Consider the following 10,762-nt stretch of genomic DNA (forward strand, 5'->3'; position numbering starts at 1 on the left):
ACACTTAGGGTAATTTATTAAGGTGGTTGGGCCAATTAATGGAAACAAAGGTTGCTCTTTCCTCAAAAGATAAATTCACTTTATATTCCAAAAGTGAAAACAAATCGAATTAAAACCACCAAATTCTTCCAACATCAACAAAAATAGAAACTTCTTCTTTCTTACCCAAAACCTTTGCTCCTTCCAAAAGAGAATTCCTGTTTTTATTCCAACACTTCCATCCACCCATCTCGTCTTTCAATACTCATATTCTTCAACACCACACTCCATCCAGCATCATCTCGAACAACCCTTGCACATACAAAAATCCAAGTCACGTGCTAGCGCGTCGCCCACGTCGCGTAAACTCGACCACCAAACCGCGTACGATGGACATCTACCATTGGCGCCGCCAGATCCCACGCAACCACTTCTACGACATGTGGAACAAGCCCTTCAAGCCGCCCTCGATGCGGCCACGGCCGGCGGAGGCGAAGAAGCCACGGTCACGAGATGATGAGGTGGAGCGGGTGGAGGCTACGCCGTCGCCGCCGGGGAGTCCTGTGGGGGGGAAGAAGGGGGTTAAGGTGTGGGAGAATCCTGCGCCGAAACCGCTGTCCCAGACGACGGCAGCGGTGAATGCACCGAGGAAACCGTTGGTGGTTAAGCAGGGCCACGGGGGGGGGAAGAAGGAGGGGTTTGATGAGGATGCGCCGAAGGGGTATTATAATGTTATGTGGTGAGTGGATATCTTGTCCGATTCTATGGGGCGATGCTAATGGGATGCTTAGGCGCAAGTATAGTACGAAGAAACACAAGACGTGGGATGGGGATGGGGTGCTGTTGGTCTGGAACGGGAAGGCGAGGTTGGTGGACCTCGAAGCGAGACAGCTGGCTGAGACGAGGTGTTATGAGACGTTCCTGCCGGAGAGTACGCTGAACGTTGGAGGGAGGGAGGTGGAGATTGTGTCGCTCATCCCGCGGGAAGATTATTACGCCGGCAAGCCGTTTACCAACACGGCACAGGTGTCGAAGCGGCCGACTGATGTGGTAGAGCCGATACCGAAGCAGGTGCCGAGTTTCCAGCCGCTGAAGCGCAAGTCGGGCGATATTGAAGGCTCGTCAAGGAATAAGGCGATTAAGGTGGAGGATGGAGACTCTCCTGGCGCGGCGCCGGCGAAGAACTTTTACGGACAGTCTTCGCTCAAGCAGGAGTTTAAGAGCCCGGTTATTTTGTCGACGGTCGTGCCGCAGGGGAAGAAGGGGGTGCCTACCCCGCGACATGATCCGCGCGCGCCGGGAGCGTTGGTTATGAAGCGACCCAAGGATTGTCCGAAAGGAAGGCAGATAGTTGATGTTGTTGTTGACCCGCTGCTCTCTAAGAAGCTCCGGCCACATCAGCGGGAAGGCGTGAAGTTCCTGTACGAGTGTGTAATGGGATTACGCGATTACGGTGGGAAGGGGGCATTACTGGCCGATGAGATGGGCCTGGGCAAGACGCTTCAGAGCATTGCGCTTATCTGGACGTTGTTGAAGCAGAATCCGATTTCTGGTGATGGGCCCGCGATCAAGAAGGTGCTGGTTGTGTGTCCGGTGACGCTGATAGACAATTGGAAGAAGGAATTTAGGAGCTGGTTGGGCAATATTAATATTGGCGTTATGGTTGCGGACGGCAAGATGAAGCTTACGGATTTCACGCACGGTGCGAGTTACAGTGTCTTGATTGTGGGGTATGAGAGGATGAGGGGTATTGCTGAAGAGTTGGGCCAAGGCGCGGGGATTGATCTTATCATTGTGGATGAGGGCCATCGGCTCAAGAAGGAAAACAACAAGGCCGCGCAGGCTATCAAGGGTCTGTCGGTAGAGAAAATGATTATCCTGTCTGGGACACCACTCCAGAACGATCTCACAGAGTTCTTCGTCATGGTTGATTTTCTCAACCCCGATCTTCTCAAGTCGGCCAGCTCCTTCAAGAAGAATTTCGAAACTCCAATTCTAAGGAGCAGGCAACCTAATGCGAGCGAAAGGGAAAGGGAGCTGGGCGAAGCGAGGCAAGCTGAACTCTCCGAAATGACCCAGCAATTCATCCTTCGAAGGACAGCAGAGGTCCAGGCACATTTCCTCCCACAGAAAACCGAATTCGTGGTCTTCTGCAAGCCAACCGCGGCGCAGGCTCAGATATATGAGGAGATACTGGAGTCGCCTGCGTTTATGGGCGCCCTCAATGGGTATAAGGCGGCACAGGCACAGGCTTTGGGGCTGATAAATATTCTGAGGAAAGTATGCAACTCTCCTATGCTGCTTCTCCCATCGAGCAAGAAGTCCGCATCGAAGCGTGTAGGCGAGGATGGAGAAGATGCCGTGGAGGGAATCTCGGAAGAAAGACTAAAGGCGCCCCTCCTTGCCACAAGCACAAAGATGCGCGTCCTAGACGGGCTCCTCAAAGCCATCGCCGAAGACCCGCGCAACACTAAGGAGAAAGTCGTCATAGTCTCCAACTTCACCGCCACGCTTGACCTCCTCCAAAAACACCTCGCGCAGCTTAGTCTTCCTTTCCTCCGCCTCGACGGCGACACCCCCACCAACCGACGCCAGGACATTGTCAACGAATTTAACAAGACCTCCGCCAAGAAGAACTTCGCGCTTCTCCTCTCCGCCAAAGCCGGCGGTGTGGGCCTCAACCTCGTCGGCGCCTCACGGCTCATCCTCTTCGACGTCGACTGGAACCCCGCGACGGACCTGCAAGCCATGGCTCGTGTCCATCGCCCCGGCCAGGAGAAGCCGACTTTCATATACCGTCTCCTCATGGCGGGCGGTATGGATGAGAAGATTTATCAGCGCCAGCTTACGAAGAAGGGACTCGCGGATAGTATTGTGGATAACAAGAAGAATGGGGCTGTCTTCTCGGCTGATGAGTTAAGAGACCTCTTTACTCTGGACACTACTTCAGACTGCAAGACCCACGACCTCCTTGGCTGCAACTGCGGCGGTCGCGCTGTGGAACCTGTAGTTGACGAGCCGACCGAGGACGCCACACCCGTCGAGGAACCCGCTCCCGCAGCCGTTCCCGCTCCCGCCTCGGAAGCCTCAGACTCCGACGACGACCTCCCCCTCAACCCATGCGACTCCCGCCGCCGTCGCCAATCCCGCCCAACCCTAATCCCCGCCTCGCAATACGACTGGGCCGCCGAAGAAGCCCGCGAAGCCGCCTCAGCAGCAGAGCGTCGACGCCTTCATGCTGCGGGGAACATGGCGAGTCTACTGGAATACGAACATATTGATACGGCGGCGTTGCGGGAGCCGCTGGATGTGTTTGGGGTTAAGAGGGAGGGGGTTGAGGAGGTGGAGGGGAGGGTTGGGGATGAGGTGCTTTGTGGGGTGTTGGGGGAGGGGGGGAGGGGGGTGAGTTTTGTTTTTGTGAAGAGGAGTGGGGAGAAGGATGAGTAAGGGGGGTGATCTTGTTTTTGTACTGGGCGTTGGGTGGGGTGCATAGCGGAAGGGGAGTAGACTTAGACTGGAGACTGGCATTATACTGGGATTGCATGAGGAGGCTTTGATATTTGCTGGCTACGGGGTTGCTTGCTGGGGGTCTGGAGGGTGGGGGTGGGGGATATACAGTACTAGGTTCTCTGAGATGGACTGGACTGATAGAGAAAAATCTACAATAGAGCCAATACCAAACAGTCCGATTAAATGATATACTCCCCTTCCCAGCTCACCCACATTTATTAGCCTCAAGTTACAAGGGAAGGCATCACACGGCACATTTGTCAAAGAAACCGACTCTGCGAGAAATAGCTTCGATATTCAGCCTCATACGCATCTAATCATAACCCCCGCGAGCAAGCACCCTCAAGCACCGCATGCACCATTCCCATCCCTCCTCTCCGCCCCGTTAAAAAAAAAACGCCGTGGAGCGTGGCCCATGGCCCGTGTATCGTGTGTAGTAGGTCTGTTCAACTATCCATCCCAACGCCCAAAGCTCATACATGAAAACAATGCAGCAAGTACAATAAAATTGAAGCCCTCTTCCTGCCTCCCTGGTGCTTGTAATCTGTTGATATATAGCACCGCCTCCGTCTCTCTCAGGTCGCTCTTCCCACCTCCGCGTAACCTTCGCATTGGCTGTTGATAGCCGCTGCTGTTATATTGTGTTCGTTGATAGCTGGCTATGCTAATAATGGATATTGTCGTCGTAATCGGGTATCTCGAATGGTCTTCCCATAAACGCCAGTGCGCTACTACTACCTTCGTATCGTTGTAGCCTCCGTCACTAAATCTAAAATGCCTCGCTTCAACACTACGTTTACGTGTGCTTGCTCTTGTATGCATGTTCCCCATGCGTCTGTCAGAATAACTGTAAAAATGCGCTCGCCAGTAAAATTCATATCTCAGTTCGGCTGGATCGAGTCCGCGGGCGTGGGCGTGTTCGTGGCTGTCATCACGCTGTCTTCTAGGTCGTCCTCATCTGGAACTTCGATTATGCCTTCAGGCATGACCACGCCACCCCCAAGCGTGGCTGCGCTCATCAGACCCGTCATGACTTGGTCGTCATCGCCGCCGCCGCCGTCAGTTGCCCGTGTCGACGCCTCTCGCAACGCGCGCTCCTCAGCTTCCTCGGCTTCCTCCATCCGGGCCAGCGTTAGCCTCGTTCTGTTCTCTGCGTTTAGGTATCGTCGGAGTCCCATGACGCCGGCGCCGGAGAAGACGCAGAAGGCGTCTCGTTGGTGCTGGTTGAAGTCTGTAGGGAAATGAGTTAGCTCAATACATAAAACAGTAAATGATGCTCATGATGAGGTGGATGCAACTGACCTGGTGGTGCGTCGCGGCAAAACTTCTCGAGATCGGTTCTCAGGAAAGCCTGGACGCCCGTCAAGCTCAAGTGGGTCAGTTTAGGGCAGTTGTTCAATAGGATGATGACACTCTGTAATCTCGTTAGTTTCGTTTTCTGGGACGACGCCGTGTACACTTACCCTGAGTGTGAGGTTGATGCAGTAGCTGAGATGCACTCTCTCCAAGCTGCTCACATGGTTATTTGCGCCATGGAAGTCCGGATACGTGAGATCCGCGGGACCGGACGGATTCGATACTCTCCGTGAAGCGTGGGACAAAGCGTAGACACTCTCGTCAGTTATATTTTGGCATTTAACTAGCCCAATACGCCTCAACTTTGGAAGTGTAGCAAGTTTTGTAACGGACGCATCTGTCAGTCGATTGCAGCAGCCGAGATCAATGTATCGGATTCTAGCACAGCAGTGGACCAAGTTCTTCACAGCGTCGTCCGTAATCTGACTGCAGTGTCCCAGATGCACATAATGCAGGTTCTTGCCAAGTTTGCTGATGGCATTCACAGCCACATCTGTGAGGTTCCGGCACTTCGCAAAGACAACATTTCTCAGGCGTGGTGCGACTTCGATGATCTTTTCAACTGCGCTATCCGTGAGCCGAACACAGCTTGTAAAGTCCAGGATCCGAAGATGGTGGAACATCTGGGTTGGTGGCAGGTTGAGGAAGGCGGAATCGGTAATCAAGTCGCAGTTTGCCAGTCGGAACTCGCGAAGGCTCCTGCCGTATTGTAGGAGGGCAGTTACGGGCTCGCTGGTAACATTTTTGCAGTGGTGCAAGTCGATTTCTAGGATATTCGGGCAGTTCTTCGCGAACGCCATGATGGAAGAATCCTCGATCTGGTGACAGTCGTTGAATTTGAGCTGCACTTAGTTAGTTGCCATCTAAAGATGCGGAAATCTGTTAAACTTACTCTCTTGATCTTCTTGCAGCGTTCCGCTACTTTTATTAAGGATTCATTCGAGATTTTTGTGCAACCGGAGATATTCAACCCTTGCAGTAGCCTGCAGTTCTCGGCCAACAGGTTGATAGAAGCCTCCGTAATGTTTGAATCTCCCGATATATCCAATGCCAGTAGCCGCCTGTTATCAGTGATGAGGCTGATCAAACCTTGGTCTGTCAAGCCATGGCAGTTCGTGAGCGTGAGCCTCTCAACCTGAGTGCAGACCTGGAGGGGCGTCACACTCCCATCATTGACTCTGTCTGCCAGAGTGGCCAAATTCAGTCGCTTAACAAAGTCCCGGTATGCAAAGTATGGATTCGGCAGGTTGAGCGTCCTGCATATGACGCTGTGTTTCGGCCATGTCGAGCATGCTGGTCGGAGCCACAACAGGTCCACCGCGTTCCTCGCCCATGCTTTGCAGGTGAGCATGCAGTTCAGCAAATCCATCGCCGTTCCGAGTTTCGAGAACGTATTAATGAGGATTTCGGCGGGCAGTCTCTGGATTGGTGGCTGGCAACTGTATTCGTCTTGTACCGCCGCCGGATCTGACGTCGGTACGCCGATGGAGGACTGTGAATCGTTCATGTTCATAAAGAAATCGAATTCCTCATAATCCGCCCTCGTTGGGGAGTTGCTTGACGAAGAGTGTGAGTCTTCTTCCTGGTCTGTCGGCGTTTGTGTTGTGGTGAATAGTGAAGTCCCCACCCCGACGGGCGGGACTCTTGAAGATTCACCACCATGCATTGTAAATGAGTTTCAGGCTCGCTTCAGAGATGACATTAAACAAGATCGGTCGTCACGATAGACTCGAGGGTATTCTGTGTTTCCAGATTGCTCTGTTCGCGTTCTGGTGAAACAGACGTTGCTGATAAAGACAGGGCCAAGGTTGGCGACGGTGGAGTAATCAAGGCGCGATTACGTTGGGCTCAGCCTTGTGGTGCTTGGCTCCTGTTGGTGATGTTGGCGATGTTGGTTTCTCGCCGGACAGAGCTGCGTATTGGTTAAATCCTTCGCGTGCATTTACTGTGTAGTCGGTCGCTGTTGGCTGGAGATAGTTTCAGGGTTTAATGAAGGGAGAGAGTCGTACGACTTGGTTGTCATTGTCAATAACTGTGAGTTTGAGGGAATCAGAGTTTCGGTTAGGTCAGCCCCCCCACGTCAGGGCCCACGTGACGATACCATGGGTTTACCAAGCCTAACACTAAAGCCAAAAATAGCGTCAGCTGTTCGACGAGTGAGGATTAAAGCGAATGGCTTTATAATCTCATTAATTCTTTTGTTTTTACAGGAATGTACTGGATGGCTTTATAATCTCTTTATTTTATTTATTTTTTATAAATCGGTACTCCTATCTGTACCCTTTGCCCAGATCCTGAGCACATTCTTCTTCACTTTCCCTGTGCTGGTCTTTGGCAGTTCTGCCACGATTTCCACCTCCCTAGGGACCATAAACTTGCTGATATCGCTCTTATGCTTTGCCCACTGGATAACATCCTCTCCCTTGAGTGTCTTCCCTTGCTTTACAGTGACAAAGGCCTTTGGCCGCTCGCCCCAGTGCGAATCAGGTACCGCCACCACACCAGCTTCAAGGACATCCGGATGTTGAACTAGCATACCCTCAAGAGATACGGACGAGATGTTCTCGCCACCTGAGTTCTGTTAGTAATAGTCTTGGCTTGATGGAAAAGAAGGGGTGCTCACCACTAATGATAATATCCTTTGCCCTATCCAAGATCTGAATAGCCCCATCTGCATGCCAGACAGCCAAATCCCCCGAATGCAATACGCCGCCATCGAACATCTTCTTCGTAGCCTCTGGGTCCTTGTAATACTCCTTTGCGCAGATATTGCCAAGGAACACAATTTCACCAATCTCCTTTCCATCCTTTTTCACATCAACGATGACTCCCGGTGCCTGCTCAGTCTTGATAACACGGCATGGTAATGTGGTAATAGCACCATGGCCCTGTCTCGCCATCTTATCATACTTCTCATTTCCAGGCAAGTTCTCCCATGCCGGCATATGATACCCCTTAGTGATCGGGCCGTACGTTTCCGTCAAGCCATACACGTGGACCGGCATAAGGTTCAATGATTCCATCGTCTTGAACAGATGTGCCGTCGGCGGGCTCGCAGCCACTGTGACCCTCACCGGCTTCTCTAACCTCTCTGCCTCTGGAGACGCGCAGAGAAGCGTATTCACAGTCGGTGCCGCATTGAAATGCGTCACATTCTCAGTTTTCAGGAGGTGCCAAATCGCCGGGTAATCGATCTTACGCATGCAATAATGCGTCCCTCTTACGGCAGTCACGGCCCAGGGGAATGTCCACCCCATAGCATGGAACATGGGGAGCGTCCAGAGGTATCCACAGCGCCCAGTATGATAGTTAAGCCCCGACTCAACGACATTAGCCAAAGCAGCTAGGTATGCACCGCGGTGGTTGTATACCACACCCTTTGGCTTAGCCGTCGTTCCAGAGGTATAAGCCAATGCAATGGTGGCTTGCTCGTCGTCACACTGTGACTTTAGACCCGCCCAGCCATTGCCACCGGTTTCCTTGTCATAACTCAAGCCTTCCAAGACCGCGGCATCGAATGGCCCACTTAGCTCTCCCTCCACTGCATCTGTGTCTGTGTCGATGATAAATGGTATTTGTGGGTATAGCTCCTTGAACCTATCCAGCAGGTGCAAGTACTCCGCATCCACGATGATAACCTCAACCTCCGCGTGGTTGAAGATGTACGCTATATCCTCGCTCTTAAGCCTATAATTGACGCCGACGTTGACTGCGCCCGCAGCGCCAATCCCAAATATACTCTCGAGGAAAGCGGGTGTGTTGGGGCAGAGGATGCCAACCCGCTTGTACTGCTTCTTGAGGAGGTAGTATGCGAAGCCGCGGGAGCGATCGGCGAATTCTTGGTACGTCCGCCTTAGGACGACGTTGTTGGCGGTGGTGTGGTGGATGGCTTCGGCATTGGGCTCGATCTGGGCAGCGCGCTCGAGGAATAATGTGGGGGAGAGCTCGTGGTGGTTGAGACGGTGTGTGAAGGTCTCCTGGGCTCTTGAAGGGAGGAAGTGTGCTGCCAGCTTCTGGAGGCGGGATGGGGCGCCCGACATTGCGTGTGGTGTGATATGAGGGCCGTTGTATATAACGTAGATATCATGGCAAGAGGCTTACGTTTCAAATAATAATGTAAGCTATAAGATCCAAGGGAAACGGCAATGGAAAGCTTCTTATAAGCCGTAGTCTGGGGTAAACGTGGGGTTGGTGGGACAGCCTTGCCTCGGGTATGGGGGTACCGTCGGTGGCAAGATGGCCGATCCGATTCACGATATGGTGTTGTGCGGTCTGGAAACCCACCGATGTCGGTATCGGGGTAATGGAAGGACCCTTAAATCGGATAAGAAACATTCAGTTTTACGATAGCACAAGGAACATTATAATAGGACTTCGCAGCATCTTTGAGATTTTTCCATTTCTCTATGGAGCAGCATGCCAGTATTCATAGACTGTACACCCGTGAGTTCCCTCCTTCATCAGCGCTCTTTTCCGATGCGGCAATCTCCCAGTCCGTGCATTGTATGATATTGAATCAGCCTTGGGTCTACCCAGTAATAGGGCCGACAAGGTATTGCCAGTGAAAAAGAAACAAGAACAGCCCAGACCCCAACCTCAATACCCATTATATCGCGAATCGATTGAGTTTTGACGTTTAGTATCCGAACGACGCAAGTTGCTCCTGGGTCTTGGTGTCGACCTTTGCGCTCTTCTGGGCCTCGGCGAGTTGTCTCCTCGCAGCCTTCTTGCGCTCGTAGTATGCCGATCCCTTAACCTTACGTCTCTCCTCGAGCCTATGGATTTTGTTAGTTATTGTTCAGTCGTATTTCGTGGGACTTGAGTTTCTGCTCAAGACCGGAGTTTCACATACCTGGCAACAACATCCTGGTACTTCCAGCCGACCTCGTGGGACAGGCGGCCAACAGTGCAGTACTTGCGTCCGGGCTTAAGTCTGAGGACACGGAGGGCCTGGGGGACAACCATGCGCTTGACCTTGTCGTATGGGGCTGGGACACCCTCGAAGACCTTCAGGCGCTCCATGGCGGCAGCACCACGGGCAGTCTTGTGTGGGATCATACCACGGACGGTCTTGTAGAAGATGCGGGATGGGGCGCGGAAATGGAATGGACCACCACGGGTTGGGTTGTAGCGGGTCATCTTGCGGAGGTAGGCGTGGTACTTTACTATAAACGGAGATTCGTCAGCATTCGGTTTCTGTGATTCCAACAAGTTCGTCTGCCAATCGTTCCCACTCCTCTCGTTTCAAGGAAGGTCTGCATTCGTAGATTCAAGGTGGTGGTACGTACGCTTCGCACGGAAGAACTCTCCAGAGATGTTGAGGGCCTCGCAGCGCACAACAACGATCTTCTGTCCCTCGAGGAGCTGCTTAGCAACGGTCGAGGCCAGGCGACCGAGAAGGTGGCCCTTGCCATCAATGGTGATCTGTGATATTCCCGTCAGCTCCCGTCTCTCTTCATATGTGTGTCCAGCCAAGTTGTGAAGTCGCATCTTTGAATAGATCGCGAGGCTGGAACGGCGAGGTGATGACTCACGACTTGCTCGAAAGTCGACATCTTGTCCTGCCTTTAGGTAAAGAAGACTACGTCGGAATTGTCGGAATCCTCTACCGTCGTGTTGGTGGAGGAAATGGCGATTTGTCGTGGTTGTCGGCTCGGTCCCAAAATCAATCGTGAGGCACTCAGAGTGTTCGAATAATGCTAGCGCACAAATTACGCGCAGAGCCGCATAGGGCTTCAACCCCGCTAAAATGGAAGGGAACGCAGATTTTGGCAGGAAGCGGGCAAACCACGAGAAAGATGACTAAGCATAGCATTTAGGAACACCAAAAACGTGACTAACGCATGACTAAGCTTTTGAACCCCGAAAATTCAGGAATAAAGAATTCATAAAAATTCCAGCTGTATCATCTTGAAAC

General features: G+C 52.4%; 5 protein-coding genes across 5 annotated transcripts; 1 reads left to right on the plus strand and 4 right to left on the minus strand.

Annotated features, from left to right (window-relative positions):
* Window positions 1-138: 138 nt before the first annotated feature.
* RDH54 (helicase) lies at window positions 139-3,426 on the plus strand (the record flags this gene model as incomplete). The annotated part of the gene is made up of 2 exons (XM_018271691.2): window positions 139-718; window positions 771-3,426. Exons 1-2 carry the CDS (start codon window positions 369-371, stop codon window positions 3,424-3,426), a joined length of 3,006 nt encoding a protein of 1,001 aa, XP_018133452.1. The 5' UTR covers window positions 139-368.
* A 349-nt stretch (window positions 3,427-3,775) lies between these two features.
* VE01_10748 (uncharacterized protein) lies at window positions 3,776-4,554 on the minus strand. The gene has a single exon (XM_059464200.1). It carries the CDS (start codon window positions 4,318-4,320, stop codon window positions 3,940-3,942), a length of 381 nt encoding a protein of 126 aa, XP_059320183.1. The 5' UTR covers window positions 4,321-4,554; the 3' UTR covers window positions 3,776-3,939.
* GRR1 (SCF ubiquitin ligase complex subunit) lies at window positions 4,555-6,868 on the minus strand. Its single transcript, XM_059463420.1, has 3 exons — window positions 5,738-6,868; window positions 4,953-5,687; window positions 4,555-4,903 (listed from the first exon to the last, which is right to left on the minus strand). The coding sequence occupies exons 1-3, from the start codon at window positions 6,509-6,511 to the stop codon at window positions 4,736-4,738; spliced, it is 1,677 nt and encodes a 558-aa protein (XP_059319974.1). The 5' UTR covers window positions 6,512-6,868; the 3' UTR covers window positions 4,555-4,735.
* A 162-nt stretch (window positions 6,869-7,030) lies between these two features.
* VE01_02182 (uncharacterized protein) lies at window positions 7,031-9,227 on the minus strand. The gene is made up of 2 exons (XM_018271693.2): window positions 7,469-9,227; window positions 7,031-7,416 (listed from the first exon to the last, which is right to left on the minus strand). The coding sequence occupies exons 1-2, from the start codon at window positions 8,883-8,885 to the stop codon at window positions 7,100-7,102; spliced, it is 1,734 nt and encodes a 577-aa protein (XP_018133450.1). The 5' UTR covers window positions 8,886-9,227; the 3' UTR covers window positions 7,031-7,099.
* On the minus strand, window positions 9,228-10,757 carry RPL16B (ribosomal 60S subunit protein L16B). Its single transcript, XM_018271694.2, has 4 exons — window positions 10,380-10,757; window positions 10,134-10,269; window positions 9,698-10,010; window positions 9,228-9,620 (listed from the first exon to the last, which is right to left on the minus strand). Exons 1-4 carry the CDS (start codon window positions 10,398-10,400, stop codon window positions 9,482-9,484), a joined length of 609 nt encoding a protein of 202 aa, XP_018133451.1. The 5' UTR covers window positions 10,401-10,757; the 3' UTR covers window positions 9,228-9,481.
* Between the last annotated feature and the right edge of the window lie 5 nt (window positions 10,758-10,762).

This window comes from Pseudogymnoascus verrucosus, assembly GCF_001662655.1.
Source record: "Pseudogymnoascus verrucosus strain UAMH 10579 unplaced genomic scaffold scaffold_6, whole genome shotgun sequence".
NCBI lineage: Eukaryota > Fungi > Ascomycota > Leotiomycetes > Thelebolales > Thelebolaceae > Pseudogymnoascus > Pseudogymnoascus verrucosus.

Excerpts from the sequence above, each read along its gene's own strand:
- RPL16B (XM_018271694.2), bottom strand. The coding sequence starts at position 10,400 with ATGTCGACTTTCGAGCAAGTC. Across the intron at positions 10,011-10,133 it reads AGAGTTCTTCCGTGCGAAGC|TAAAGTACCACGCCTACCTC; the intron begins GTACGTACCACC and ends CTCCGTTTATAG. Across the intron at positions 9,621-9,697 it reads TACCAGGATGTTGTTGCCAG|GCTCGAGGAGAGACGTAAGG; the intron begins GTATGTGAAACT and ends CAAAATCCATAG.
- VE01_02182 (XM_018271693.2), bottom strand. The coding sequence starts at position 8,885 with ATGTCGGGCGCCCCATCCCGCCTCCAGAAGCTGGCAGCACACTTCCTC. Across the intron at positions 7,417-7,468 it reads AAAGGATATTATCATTAGTG|GTGGCGAGAACATCTCGTCC; the intron begins GTGAGCACCCCT and ends AACAGAACTCAG.
- VE01_10748 (XM_059464200.1), bottom strand. The coding sequence starts at position 4,320 with ATGGGGAACATGCATACAAGAGCAAGCACACGTAAACGTAGTGTTGAA.
- GRR1 (XM_059463420.1), bottom strand. The coding sequence starts at position 6,511 with ATGCATGGTGGTGAATCTTCAAGAGTCCCGCCCGTCGGGGTGGGGACT. Across the intron at positions 5,688-5,737 it reads GCTGCAAGAAGATCAAGAGA|CTCAAATTCAACGACTGTCA; the intron begins GTAAGTTTAACA and ends AACTAAGTGCAG. Across the intron at positions 4,904-4,952 it reads GCATCAACCTCACACTCAGG|AGTGTCATCATCCTATTGAA; the intron begins GTAAGTGTACAC and ends ACGAGATTACAG.